General features: G+C 51.3%; 1 protein-coding gene across 1 annotated transcript in view; it reads right to left on the minus strand.

Moving 5' to 3' along the window:
* LOC144113685 (uncharacterized) overlaps positions 1 to 14,402 on the minus strand; it is an 81,990-nt gene that overhangs the window by 53,213 nt on the left and 14,375 nt on the right. Inside the window, exons 8-10 of the mRNA XM_077646925.1 lie at positions 12,179 to 12,220; positions 12,042 to 12,098; positions 17 to 64 (exon numbers count right to left, since the gene is read on the minus strand). Coding sequence (XP_077503051.1) covers positions 17 to 64; positions 12,042 to 12,098; positions 12,179 to 12,220 — 147 coding nt within the window. The remainder of the gene's footprint in view (positions 1 to 16; positions 65 to 12,041; positions 12,099 to 12,178; positions 12,221 to 14,402) is intronic.

The following is a 14,402-nucleotide window of genomic DNA, read 5'->3' on the forward strand; positions in this document are numbered from 1 at the left end:
TGCCGTCACAACTCACGGTGGCCTGGACGGAGTTGGTGCGGGCCTTGCCAGGCGACGAGGCAATCTGTAAACGAAAAAAAATGGCTATCAGCGTGATGCTGAAAACGGAAGCTCACAGGGATTGCATGATTTTGCGCCACTTGCATCCACCATCGCTCGTTCTGTTAGTGTTAACATTTGATTATTTCAGGTCCTCATCTGAAATGAGTTCAGTTATGCTTTATGTACTACTACACAGTAAGATTCAATGACTTTTCTGGCAGATGCAATTCCAACTTTTATTGTTTTTCGCTCGTGAAACGTACACAAATTGATCGTACGGAGTGGTGGCAAGAAAGTTCTACGGAACATGAAGCCGCATTTGATCGCCCCTTCGTCTCGCATAGTACCAAAATACTGATATTGGAAACGATATCATCTTTCTTGCAGCCCTGCTTGCGTATGCTGTCAGTGTCCTACGCTGCCGCAACGCGATGCTTTACGATGAGTCCTCCTGTCTATTCAGCCGGGAGCCGAGCTCTCATGTGGCTTGAACAGGTAGGTGGGACAACCCAAGCAAAACAAACGGACAGCACACAAACTTGCACAATGTGCACACAAACTATGAGAACACTTAACCTACTCTAAAGACTCCAAAGCGATTGCATTAAAGGTCTGTCCCACACAAGTTCTCCTTATATTTCATAGATTCATAAATCGCGGGGAGTCCCCGCACAAGTCCTGCCGCTGTGGCGCAGCGTTTAAGAGATGCGAAAGTGAACTGACAGGTGGCTGTTTCAAACACCGCCACGAGTGGGGCTTGTGAGACTCAGGTTGCTCTTCCTTAGCTCCCGTAGGGCCCTTATTTGAAGAGATAGGTCTTCGGGAGGCTGTCTGTTTCTTGGCCAAGATCAGATGCGGAATGTAATGGTGTGCTGGTTGTCCACTATGCCGAGGGCAGGTTTTCACCACCTGTCCGTGGCTGGTGGCCACCTGCTTTTTCGTGACACGGACGGACAGACGCCGTCTTATCTCGTGAACGGGACCTTCAATGCTGTCGCATTAAAACATTCCAACATTTGGGAGGGGGGGGGGGGGCAGGGCCGGGCGTAAGAGGAGGGTAAAAGGTGAAGCACGACGTCCCCGTGCTATGTCTAGATTTAAACTGGTTCTTGATGAAAGGAAATGGCGCAGTATCTCTCTCACATTTCGGCGGACACCTGAACCGCGCCGTAGGAGAAGAGACAAAGGTGTGACTAAGAGAAGAAACAGGTGCCGTAGTGGGGGCTCCGGAATAATATCGAGCGCTTGGGGATCTTTAACGCGTAGAGATATCACACAGCACACGGCAGCTTTTTCGCATTTTGCCTCCACGACACGCGGCCGCTGCAGTCGTGTTTAACCCCAATACTCCGGATCAGTACATTCGATTCATTTACAGCCAATTGAACCAACTAGTACGAGAGTGTACCTTACTAAAACCAGTGTTTTTTTTTCAACCAATTTATGCACAGTGAAATTCTGCTGCTTCTCTTCCTATTCTGCTTTACTATCGCAAATTGGAAGTAACTGTGCAATGATTTGAGATTGGAGATAATTCCAAGAAATAAGGAACAACATGCCCCACCAGTGAGAGCTGAGCCCATGACTTGCGCATGCAGCGCGCCGTGTAGTCGCCTTACTTTCGCAGGTACTTACGCCAAGTGTATCCCAGAATTTAGGTAGTGACCACTACCACGGACAGCCAGTGCGGTGGGCGACGTATCATTACTTTAAACCACCAATATTTTTAACCTGCTGTCTCAAAAAGGAGCACCGCGTATGCACCTACGCGAGGGCGTGACCCTGGAGACTACACGAAATGTTAAACTTGTCATAATATCTACACCGACAGAACAATCGTCAGCTACTGGCGGCGTATATGGCACAATGGGTAGAGGACCGCACGCTATATGTAGCGGTCTTGGGCTCACTACCGGAACTGATTCATTGAAAATGATTGCTCAGTTAATTCTTCCAGCAGCAACAAAAAAAAACAGAACAACTTTGGTTCCAAAGACACCATCGGTTTTTAGTGCCATAGGAAGTATGTAGTGATTGATTAATGAACTGTCCAATATTATTTTGTCTCTCTTGGAACTGTAATTTCAAAATTACTTTTCTAGACGCAAGAATATTCCAGAATGCTTTTTACCTAACCAACAAGCCTAGAGCTTGTTTCGCACGATATGTTCAAGCTGTGTTGGAGGATCGTGGCTTCAATTCCAGACCTCCTTACTTTTACTCAACGACAGAGCGATATCACCAGCTGTCAAATGCGCTGGCATCACAGCTTCCACGCCACAGTCCACTGTGTTACACACGACCGAAACAACAGTAAGGTGTGGGACAAAAGCAGGTGGTGCTTACGGTTGCCTGCTCCGGTGACGTCATCGTGCTAACCTTTTTAACTCGCGACTGTACCATTGCATGTGAATGCATACTACTTAAAACACGAGACAGCCGCGGCGGAGGCCGTCGAGCTAAATTTGGCGCACATCTAGAAGAAAGTTTTTTCGAACTGATTTGTATGGGCCTCAGGAATTATGTCAGTGAGCAAGTACACAGGGTGACATATATTCTAACCACGGTCAGGCAACCCCAGGCAGAACCTGGAAATGGCAGCCCTGAGACCTAAATGACAGGAAAGAGGGTATTTTCCCCGTGACATTAAAGGGGTGATGTTCAGGTCTGGTTAATATATGGAAGATTTTCAAAGACGCTTACAGTGGTTTCGCCACCGGAGGGTGTCCAGGTGGGGGCCTATCCGGGGGATGACCTGGCCTAGAGGTGGCATCCGTATTATGCACCGGTCAGGTATCAGGGCTGAGTCTCGCACTAAGTGGGGCTCTATGACCGACCAATGTATCAGATGGCGTTTTACAATGTTTGTGGGAAGCCCACATCCAGCCATGATGACCAGGCCGTTGAAAGCTTCTATGAGGACGTAGAATCAGCAATGAATAAAGTAAAATCACAGTACACTGTACTGATGGGTGACTTCAATGCGAAGGTGGGCAAGAAGCAGGATGATGACCACGCGGTAGGTGACTATGGGATAAGCTCTAGAAATAGCAGGGGAGAGTTATTAGTCGAATTCGCGGATAGAAATAATTTACGGATCATGAATACCTTCTTCCGCAAACGAGAAAACAGGAAGTGGACCTGGAAGAGCCCCAATGGTGAGATTAAAAATGAAATCGACTTCATACTATGCACTAAACCTGGCATCATTAAGGATGTGGCCGTACTCGGAAGGGTGCGTTGCAGCGACCATAGAATGGTAAGGTCTAGAATTAGCTTAGACTTGAAGAGGGAACGGAAGAAACTAGCGAAGAAGAAGACCATTAACGAGTTAGCCGTAAGAGGGAAAGCACAGGAGTTTAGGATAGCGCTGCAAAACAGATACTCGGCTTTAACTGAGGAAGATGATCTTGATGTGCATTCAATGCACGATAACCTGACATCAATAATTACGGAGTGCGCAGTAGAAGTAGGCGGTAGGACAGTTCGAAAAGATACCGGGAAGCTATCTCAGGTGACGAAAGGTCTGATTAAGAAGCGCCAAAACATGAAGGCATCTAACACTACCGATAGAATAGAACTAACGGAGCTATCAAAGTTAATAAATAAGCGCAAGGTAGCCGACATAAGGAAGTTTAATATGGAGAGAATCGAGCATGCTATAAAGAACGGAGGTAGCCTAAAAACAGTGAAGAGGAAACTAGGCATAGGTAAAAACCAGATGTATGCATTAAGAGACAAGCAGGGCAATGTCATTAGCAATATGGATAAGATAGTTAACGTATCCGAAGAGTTCTACACAGACCTGTACAGTAGCCAATGTAATCAGAGCGCTAATGAGAAAGACAGCAGTGCACAGCAATGCGTCATCCCGCCAGTAACGAAAGATGAAGTAAAGAAAGCCTTAGAAGCAATGAAAAGGGGAAAAGCAGCTGGGGAGGATCAGGTAACAGCAGATCTGTTGAAGGATGGAGGGGACATCGTGCTAGAGAAACTAGCCACCCTGTATACGCAATGCCTTATGACCTCGACTGTACCAGAAGCTTGGAAGAATGCAAACATTATCTTAATTCATAAGAAGGGAGACGCCAAGGACTTGAAAAATTATAGGCCGATCAGCTTACTATCCGTTGCCTACAAAGTATTTACTAAGGTAATCGCTAATAGAGTCAGGGCAACGTTAGACTTTAATCAACCAAATGATCAGGCAGGCTTTCGTAAAGGATATTCTACAATAGATCATATTCACACTATCAATCAGGTGATAGAGAAATGCGCAGAATATAACCAACCTCTATATATAGCTTTCATTGATTACGAGAAAGCATTCGACTCAGTGGAAACCTCAGCAGTCATACAGGCATTGCGTAATCAGGGAGTAGAAGAGCCTTATGTCAAAATACTGGAAGATATATATAGCAACTGCACAGCTACTATAGTCCTCCATAAAGTCAGCAATAAAATTCCAATAAGGAAGGGCGTCAGGCAAGGAGACACAATCTCGCCAATGCTGTTCACCGCATGTTTGCAGGAGGTATTTCGAGGCCTGAATTGGGAAGAGTTGGGAATAAGAATAAATGGAGAATACCTAAATAATCTGAGATTTGCTGATGACATTGCCTTGCTGAGTCACTCAGGAGGTGAACTGCAAATCATGATCAACGAGTTAAACAGGCAGAGCAGATCGATGGGTCTAAAAATTAACATGCAGAAAACCAAGGTAATGTTCAACAGCCTAGCAAGGGAACAACAGTTCACAATTGGCAGCGAGAGCCTAGAAATGGTGACGGAATACGTCTACTTAGGGCAGGTAGTGACAGCTGATCCGGATCATGAGAGGGAGATAACTAGAAGGATAAGAATGGGGTGGAGCGCATATGGCAAATTCTCGCAGATCATGAGTGGCAGTTTACCAATTTCCCTCAAGAGGAAAGTGTACAACAGCATATTCTTACCGGTACTCACCTACGGGGCAGAAACGTGGAGGCTAACGAAAAGAGTTCAGCTTAAGTTAAGGACAACGCAGCGAGCCATGGAAAGAAAAATGATAGGTGTAACGTTAAGAGATCGGAAGCGGGCAGAGTGGGTGAGGGAACAAACACGGGTTAATGACATCCTAGTCGAAATCAAGAGAAAGAAATGGGCTTGGGCAGGGCATGTAATGCGAAGGCACGATAACCGCTGGTCTTTAAGGGTAACGGAGTGGGTTCCAAGAGAAAGTAAGCGTAGCAGGGGGCGGCAGAAGGTTAGATGGGCGGATGAGATTAAGAAGTTTGCAGGCAAAGGGTGGATGCAGCTGGCAAAGGATAGGGTTAATTGGAGAGACATGGGAGAGGCCTTTGCCCTGCAGTGGGTGTAGTAGGGCTGATGATGATGATGATGATGATGATGGGAAGCCTGCTAGATTCCCGCCGTGGCGTCTGCGCGGCATCCCGCGTCGCCCTCTTTCCCTTTCTCCCGCTTCGGGCAGCGGAGAGACGGCTGGTGGCTAATCGCTGCAATTCGGCCGCAGCTCCGCCCCCGGCTTCCCAAGGGCCTTTGCCATTGGTGACTTTTGGCGGGAATTCGGGACCTGTTTTGGGTGGTCGCGCGGCGCGCGACCGTCCGAGCGGGGGCCCAGAGAGAGAGACCCCTCCGAGACAGCGTAAGGTGCGTACGTTACTCGAGCCTGTCCAGGGGTCCAACGACCTCTGACAGGCGCACCTTGCGTTGAATCCGTTCATCTGCCCACCGGTGTCTATAACTGCCTGCGCAGTGAAGGCGTTCGGAGAGAGCCACGCTCAGCGACCAGGGCCAAGCCCTTTTGTCGAGCGTCCCGTCGTTCACGCTCCCCTTTGGGACCGAGCGGCGCGGCACGACCAGGCACCACATCCGCTGGCCGCCTTTGCGGTAACGTTGGATGACACTCAGAAGGCACGTTTGACAGCACTGTTGCGTCAGTACAATGAGCTCTTCACGGATCAACCTGGCTGTACTAATCTAGTGAGCCACAAGATCCACACCGGAGATGCGCTTCCTTTGACGTGCAACCCTAGACCCGTCAGCTTTGCGAAAAGGCAGGTGATCGATGGGTTGCTGGATGAGATGCTGTCGGCGGACATTCTTCGTCGCTCGTCCAGCGCTTGGGCGTCTGCGGTTGTGTTGGTGGCTAAGAAAGATGGCAGCCACCGGTTGTGTGTGGATTATCGCCGTCTGAATGCGCTGACTCGAAAGGATGCCTATCCGCTCCCGACGATCAGCTCAATCGTAGGAAACTTGGGCAGTGCGCGGACTTTTCCACGCTAGATGCCTCCAAAGGTTACCTACAGGTCCAGATGGCGGACGCTGACCGGTCTAAGACGCTTTCACGTGCCACAGAGGGCTGTGTGAGTTCACTCGCATGCCCTTCGGTCTCTGCAATGGTCCTGCGACCTTTTCAGAGGCTCATGGACCGCGTCCTAGGGGAAGCTAAATGGTCGCACGCCATGTGCTACCTGGACGATATCGTGATTTATTCACGAACCTTCGATGAGCACTTAGGCCACATTGCCGACGTGCTCGCGAGGGTATGGGCTGCTGGGATGACTTTGAATCCTGCGAAAGCCCAAATAGCGCGGACCCGAGTTCAGTTGCTAGGGTTCACGCTGGGCCAGGGCTCCATTGAGCCCGATGCGGACAAACTCGGAGCCATACTCGAGTTTCCGTGCCCAAGGACGTACGCGGCTCCGCGTTTTCTGGGAATGGCCAATTTCTATCGGTCGTTCATCCCGTCCTGTGCCGCGTGCAGGCACCCTTGACAAGCTCTTGGGAAAGACTGCCGCGTGGCGATGGGGGCCCGAGCAAGAGCGATGCTTTCGCCTCCTGTCTAGTGCCATTGCCGAGACAGCGCAGCTCAGGCTACCCGACCTGACCAGACAGTTCGTAGTCCAGACTGACGCGAGCGATCTGTGTTTAGGAGCAGTTCTACAGGATTTCGATGGCGTGCTGCAGCCGCTGGCCTTTGCCAGCCTTTCCTTGCTGCCCTCGGAGAGGAATTATTCCGTGACTGAGAAGGAGTGCCTCGCCATCGTGTTTGCACTGCGTAAATTCGACGTCTACCTTGACGGAACGCAATTCGTGGTGCAGACAGACCACAGTGCGCTCAGTTGGCTGATGCGGCTCCGCGAGCCTGCGGGTCGGCTGGCGCGCTGGGCTCTCCTGATACAGCATACGACTTTTCGGTGCAGTATCGAAAGGGGAGCACGAACGTGGTAGCTGACGCGCTATCCCGTGCCCCTACTCGCCAGCGGCGCCTTGACGCCAGCAGGCGGAGCGGGCGGAAAAGCGGACGAGCCGCCGGGCAGCAAGGAGGGGGAGCCCGCAAACGGGCTAACCCATTCCGCTAATCAGGCAAGCAGCGCTTCGCAAAGCGGCCGAGAGGCAGAGCTCCGCGTGAGCGCCTCGAAGACGCCGTCGCGAGCGGAGATTTTGGCTGCAAACCTGAAGGGGGAAGAGGCCAGGCCCCCCTCTGGGAGAACTGGAATCGTTTTCAGCCGGAAAGAGCTGCTGAAAGCCCAGCAAAATGACCCCATGTGTCGCGAGATGAGCGACGGTCTCAGGGAGACGGAGCGCCGAACGCTACTTGTATTGTAGCGGCGCAGGGGTAAAAGCCAGCGTGTGTCGCTGCGAGCCCCGGGGATTCATATTGCTGGACCATGACGGGCTCGTGCTGAAATACATAGCCACCGATGATGAGTCCATTGACCCGTTCAAGGTGGTTATCCCCAAAAGTATGAGAGGCGCACTGTTGCGATTTTCTCATGACGAACCACTGGCCGGTCACCTGAGTGGCTCCAAAGTTTTTACAAAACTGAGTAAATCGGTGACGTGGCCCGGCATGAACCGTTACATTTTCCGCTATTGCCGTTCCTGCCATGTCTGTCAAGCGGTGATGTCAAGGGGCGCCAAGCCGCCCGGAATGATGAAACCAATTGACAGTGTGCGTCCGTGGCAGATGGCCACCTGCGATCTGATGGGGCCTTTCCCCAGGAGTAAGCAGGGCTTCATTCACCTGATGGTGGTAGCTGACCATTTTTCCAAATGGGTCGAGTTGTACCCGCTTCGGAAAGTGTCAGCACGAGCGGTGCTGGATAAACTCCAGGAAATGTTCTGTCGGTTCGGCTTTCCGGAAAGACTGATCACGGACAATGCGTCCTATTTCACCGCTCGGGTGTTCGGTAACACGTGCCGTTCCCTCGGAATCGAGCACTACACCACTTCACCCTACCATCCCCAGTCCAACTTGACCGAGCGAATCAACCGAACGCTCAAGCCAATGCTGGCGGCCTTTGCCGAGTGTCAAAAGGACTGGGCAGACCATTTGAGCGAATTTGCGTTCGCCATTCGAACGGCTGAGAATCGCTCAACTGGTTTCCCTCCCGCCTTCTTCAATTTCGGGAGGGAGCTGGCGAATCCGATGTCAAACATCGTGCAGAGCCAGCTCGGGGATGAGCAGACGCGGGCAGACTGCTCTGCTTATGCGTCGACGCTTCGGGACCGGCTTGGTCGGGCTTTCAACAGAGCAAGGCAGAGTTTGGCGGCAGCCAGAGCCCAACAGAAGGCGCAGTATGACCGCAAGCACCGCAGCCTGACTTTTCAGGCGGGTGATCTTGTCCTGAAGCGCAACCACGTTCTTAATGTTGCGAGCAAGGGGTTCTCAGCCTCGCTCGCTCCTAAGTGGCTTGGTCCGTACCGAGTGGTCAGAGTCTGGTCGCCGCTCGCGTACCTGTTGGAGGATCCCCTTACGGGGAAAACCAGCCGTGCCCACATCGCAGACCTGAAGGCCTATGCGTCACGGTCTGACGAGTTTGCGTCGGTATCCATTGGTATCACAAGCAAGCGCAAAGGCACAACTGGTGCTGCGGAACGCAACCGTACCGAGCACTGGTACAATCTGAGGCGACGGTCACCGATGCGATTGATGCCGGATGGCGGACTCTTCCGCAACCGAAGGCACGCAGCCTCAGCTAGCTGGCGAGCTTTTTCGTCGGGCCCTACCCCAGGTGAAGCACGGCGGTTTCTTTTTTTTGTTTGCCGCATGCTCAGTTCCAGCCTTGTGGAGTTATTTTGTCGTTTGTTTGTTTTAGTCAGTCTGTAGCATATTTTTGTTTCCAGTTTATTGGTTGTTTCTTCTAACGTTCTGAGATCTGTACATATGTAATATAAGTTTGCGTTGGCGTTCAGTTTTTTTTAAACCAGACTTGTACATATGTAAACTTCAGCCTACTCGCGATTGCACTTTTCTTGTAGCGCAGAGATGGCCTTTTGTACAGCGCGCCTTCTTTTCATTTACGTTCTGACCCCACGGGTGCGGCCTTCCTCGCGAACACGGGACCGGCTGATTCGCGGAAGTGTCGGCGAAAGTGTCCCCTTCCAGCTGGGGAGTGGTTTGCTCATTAAGGAGCGAGTGTCTCGCGGCATGGTTTTTGTGTGAAGAGTGCGTCTGTGTGTCCTTTGACCCCTGCCACGGCGCCTCGGGACGATTCCGACAAGCGGGTCGTTGTCACTGATGAATGTCCGCTTCTGTGCCGGTGCGTGCCTGGGATGATGTGCGTGTTCCCAAGATCAAAGGCAACGCCGAGAGGGGGGCAGGAAGGACAGCGCCCTTTCCCGTTGGGGTTCCCGCCGGCGGGCGGAGGCCAGCCCGGTGTTCGCCGCGCTGTTGGCACCGGAGTGCCGGCGCCTAGCGGCGGCCAGGCAAGTGGTCCACCGGCGAGGAGGTGTCGGGCTGCGGGTCCTCTTCGGGATCGTCGAGCATCGTCGACGTCCTCATGCTCCACTTTGATGACCTTGTGGAGGACATGGGACCGCCGTTAATAAATCGTCCACCGGGACCCTGAAGGCAGCAAAAGCGTGAGTTGGCCGCCGACAGGCCCAATGGGCCGCACCACCGAACATTATGAGGCTGCAGGCCACCTGTCAGCTGGCCTTATGTACAGTGTAGTTAGTTTTGTCTCCTTGAAATGTATGCAAGTGTTGTTTGTTTTCTGTTCTTGTTTGTCTTTTGAGTTTATGGCTGGAACTGAAGTGTGGTAGTTTTATATGGATTAATTTTTTTATTTTTTTATTTTGCCGCATGCTTTCGCCGATGGGTATGAGGGCATTTAAGGAGAGGAGGATGTGGGAAGCCTGCTAGATTCCCGCCGTGGCGTCTGCGCGGCATCCCGCGTCGCCCTCTTTCCCTTTCTCCCGCCTCGGGCGGCGGAGAGACGGGTGGTGGCTAATCACTGCCATTCGGCCGCAGCTCCGCCCCCGGCTTCCCAAGGGCCTTTGCCATTGGTGACTTTTGGCGGGAATTCGGGACCTGTTTTGGGTGGTCGCGCGGCGCGCGACCGTCCGAGCGGGGGCCCAGAGAGAGAGACCCCTCCGAGACAGCGTAAGGTGCGTACGTTACTGTTCGTCCGGGCCGGCCTCTGCCGTTCGGACCAGTTCATATTCGAGCTCGCCAGCGTGGGTCCTCGATCCGCCGCGGCTCGAGCCTATCCAGGAGTCCAACGACCTCTGACAGGCGCACCTTGCGTTGACTGCCCACTCTCTCTCGCAAACGGCCCAACGGCCGACACGAGAGAGATCACAGCACTGCCGCGGGGACAATCTCCTGCAGCGGCGTGCTAGCGGCGCGCATTTCTCTTGTTGCCCCGAGCGTGCACCGGAGCCTTGCTCTGAGCGCGCCCCGGGACGGGGTGACTGTTGAGTGTGTGTATGTACCGCTGGAGGACGGCGTCAATAAACGTCTCCTTTGTGAACTTGGAGGCCTGTTTCTTGCGGCGAGCCGCTCTCCTCTTTGCAGAGGTTGAACGCCGCCGCAGCGGTGCCCCAGGGTGCGTGTGGTGACGGCTGATCGGGGCCCTTGGCTCGCGCGAAGCTCGAACCTGCGGTGGGTAGTGGCCTGTGCCTACTGAGAAACCCACATGTTATAAAGGTAATATACGATTAATCACGATTTTAATGAAATTGAGATCAGAAGTTTTACACAGTTTAAGTGAGCACTCGAGGAATTTGTATTATGCATAATTCATGGAAACAACTTCTGGTGTCCGCTTCATTGCAGTTCAGGAGCACCACAAGACGCTTGCCAACGTTTGGACAAGACATTTTTTCTTCGTCTGGACTTGTCTTCGTTTCGACAAGGGGACAAGTCCATTTGTCGAAATGTTGGCAAGCACGCTGATTTTTTTTGCCTTGTTCACTTTGTGATTATCAAGGACCATCTGACCAACCTCTCTCTACCATGGAGTTGAAGACCACGCAAAGCGTACGGAGGTAACAAGGGTAGAAGTAAGGTAACGCTTTTAACACCGGGGCCCTGAAGTGCACTTAAGCTCGGTACAAAAAGTGTCAAAGTCGCACTCACAACCTCTGTTTCGTCGTAGTGAAATCAGACGATCGTTGTAAATTTTGGCACCTATGTGCCTGGAATTACTTTCGTGAGTGGTTTATAGCTTGTCCTAGCCAGTGCGTGCGCTCTATTCTCAGCCTACACTGGGGTTAGTTTTGTGTCTATGTTCGTGAGCTTGAGCAAGTGTTTTTCGTAATATTGCGCAACGTTTGTTCATATCTCTATTCATGCTTGCTGTACGACGTGCAACACTTCTTCGATGCGCGTTGGATGACCTTTTCTATGTTGTTTGAAACTTTCTGAAATTTGATATCTTGGATATTTCCGAAAAGCTGGCGAAGCCTTGTATGGTGCCGGTGGATATTTCTTTACCATGTTTTCTGGGTGAGTCTTGACGCTTGCTGTGACCATTGGCGAAGCAAAGAAAATGGGGGCTGTTGACTGCATCGTTTTAGATATTAAAATTTATTTGGACTATGTCATCAGTCAAAGAGAGATTAGGATTTGAGAATATGACGTTCATATGGTCATCTAGCCACCGGTGGTGGATGCCAGCACCGAGGACCTGAAGGGCTCTGAGGTGAGCGAAGGCATGCTTCATGCAGCTTGTAAACTTCAATCCACGAGACATGGTTACGCTTACGGTGGCGGGGTCCCATGCGGGGAGATCGGAGGGGGTGGTGCAGCTGATGGGGGCCGCCTATAAAGTTTAAAAAATGTATGTTATTTTCCTCAGAGCATTCCCAGTGATGCAGTGAGGAGAATGTAAGTTTTTCTTACCGTGGCCTGGCCGTTGAGGCCGAACGAGGCTGGGGAGTCGTCCTAGAAGAAAGCAGAAAGTTCATCAGGCATATCGCATTATAACGCGCATGCCCTCATCAGGGCGGTATTCTGCAGAGTTTAGAAGACTCTTACGGTGGTGCCCTCGCTAGTGGATGTCGTGGTGTTGGCTTTGCGGGACCAGGCGGGGCTTTGCATGATTGGATACAACTTAGGGACTTTGCAGACGTGATAGTCCGCTCGTAAGAAGTTTTCAAAGTGATCGCGCTCGCGTATTTGGCGCTGCGGTCTCCTTACATTTTAGTGCTTCGGCTCTGGAGGGCCGGTAGGGGCGGCAACTGGACCAATTAGCGCAGAGTGATTTGGAGTATAGCCATTATATGCCCGTATTTCTCCCGGGTGCGTTCAGTTCGCCATGCTCTCTTCGTCCTATTTTCCTAAGCTCTCTTACTCAGCAGCCACCTATACTCTGTGTGCTAACCGCACCACTCTCGTAGCCCTGAGTAGAGACAGTCCTCACCCATCGGGAGAGCAGCAGCGCCTCTAACAGCAGGATGCACGGCGCAACCGCTTCTGTCTCGGGACAATTACAGCTTACGAGTCAATACTTTCGCCGCCGTCAGCCGTGAGTGAAACCTGCTGGAGGCCTGGCCGCATTTGGCGCACTGTCGCTGGTCACGGCTTGGTAGGCATTACGCCCCTCTTACACGCTTCAGTTCGGTGGAGAATACAATGACGGCAGGATGCAAAACATTTTAACGGATAATATATGGAAGGTTTTCAAAGACGCTTACAGTGGTTTCGCCACCGGAGGGTGTCGGGGTGGGGGCCTATCCGGGGGATGACCTGGCCTAGAGGTGGCATCCTTATTATTCACCGGTCAGGTATCAGGGCTGAGTCTCGCACTAAGTGGGGTTCTACTACCGACCAATGTTTCAGATGGCGTTTTACAATGTTATAAAGGTAATATACGATAAATCACGATTTTAATGAAATTGAGATCAGAAGTTTTAAACATTGTTTAAGTGAGCACTCGGGGAATTTGTATTATGCATAATTCATGGAAACAACTTCTGGTGTCCGCTTCATTGCAGTTCAGGAGCACCACAAGACGCTTGCCAACGTTTGGACTAGACTTTTTTTCTTCGTCTGGACTTGTCTTCGTTTCGACAAGGGGACAAGTCCATTTGTCGAAATGTTGGCAAGCACGCTGATTTTTTTTTGCCATGTTCACTTTCTGATTATCAAGGACCATCTGACCAACCTCTCTCTACCATGCAGTTGAAGACCACGCAAATCGTACGGAGGTAACAAGGGTAGAAGTAAGGTAACACTTTTAACACCGGGGCCCTGAAGTGCACTTAAGCTCGGTACAAAAAGTGTCAGTGAAAGTCGCACTCACAAACTCTGTTTCGTCGTAGTGAAATCAGGCGATCGTTGTAAATTTTGGCACCTATGTGCCTGGAATTACTTTCGTGAGTGGTTGATAGTTTGTTCTAGACAGTGCGTGCGCTCTATTCTCAGCCTACACTGGGGTTAGTTTTGTGCCTATGTTCGTGAGCTTGAGAAAGTGTTTTTCGTAATATTGCGCAACGTTTGTTCATATCTCTATTCATGCTTGCTGCACGACGTGCAACGCTTCTTCGATGCGCGTTGGATGACCTTTTATATGTTGTTTCAAACTTTCTGAAATTTGATATCTTGGATATTTCCGAAAAGCTGGCGAAGCCTTGCATGGTGCCGGTGGATATTTCTTTACCATGTTTTCTGGGTGAGTCTTGACGCTTGCTGTGACCATTGGCGAAACAAAGAAAATGGGGGCTTCTTCTGTACGCCCCAGCATGCCGAATAAACAAGTTGCTTAATCGTTCTGGCAGCGCTTCGCTTTCCGCGGCCGCAGTAGCGTTCAAATCGAGTGCCCGAGTGTTTCGCACGGACCTTTATGGATTCAGCGTTTGTGGAATCGGCGTTCGGAGGCGCGTATTCGTTTTATTTCTCAGTGCGCAACCTGTGTCGAGTTCGAACGGTCACGATAACGCACTTATGCTTTCGCCAGTGCCCTCTGAATTTTTTAACACTTATGTATACGTTCGCGATTAAAACTGCGGATGGACGGCGCGATCCTGCACGCGGGGTTCTGGGGCCTGCGTTTTCGTTGCGGTAGGAACGTTCGTGCTATCTGAGACACAGTGCCGTAGCCGTAACGTGCATTGTGACTCCTGCG

This window comes from Amblyomma americanum, chromosome 1 (assembly GCF_052857255.1).
Source record: "Amblyomma americanum isolate KBUSLIRL-KWMA chromosome 1, ASM5285725v1, whole genome shotgun sequence".
Classification (NCBI taxonomy): Eukaryota; Metazoa; Arthropoda; class Arachnida; order Ixodida; family Ixodidae; genus Amblyomma; species Amblyomma americanum.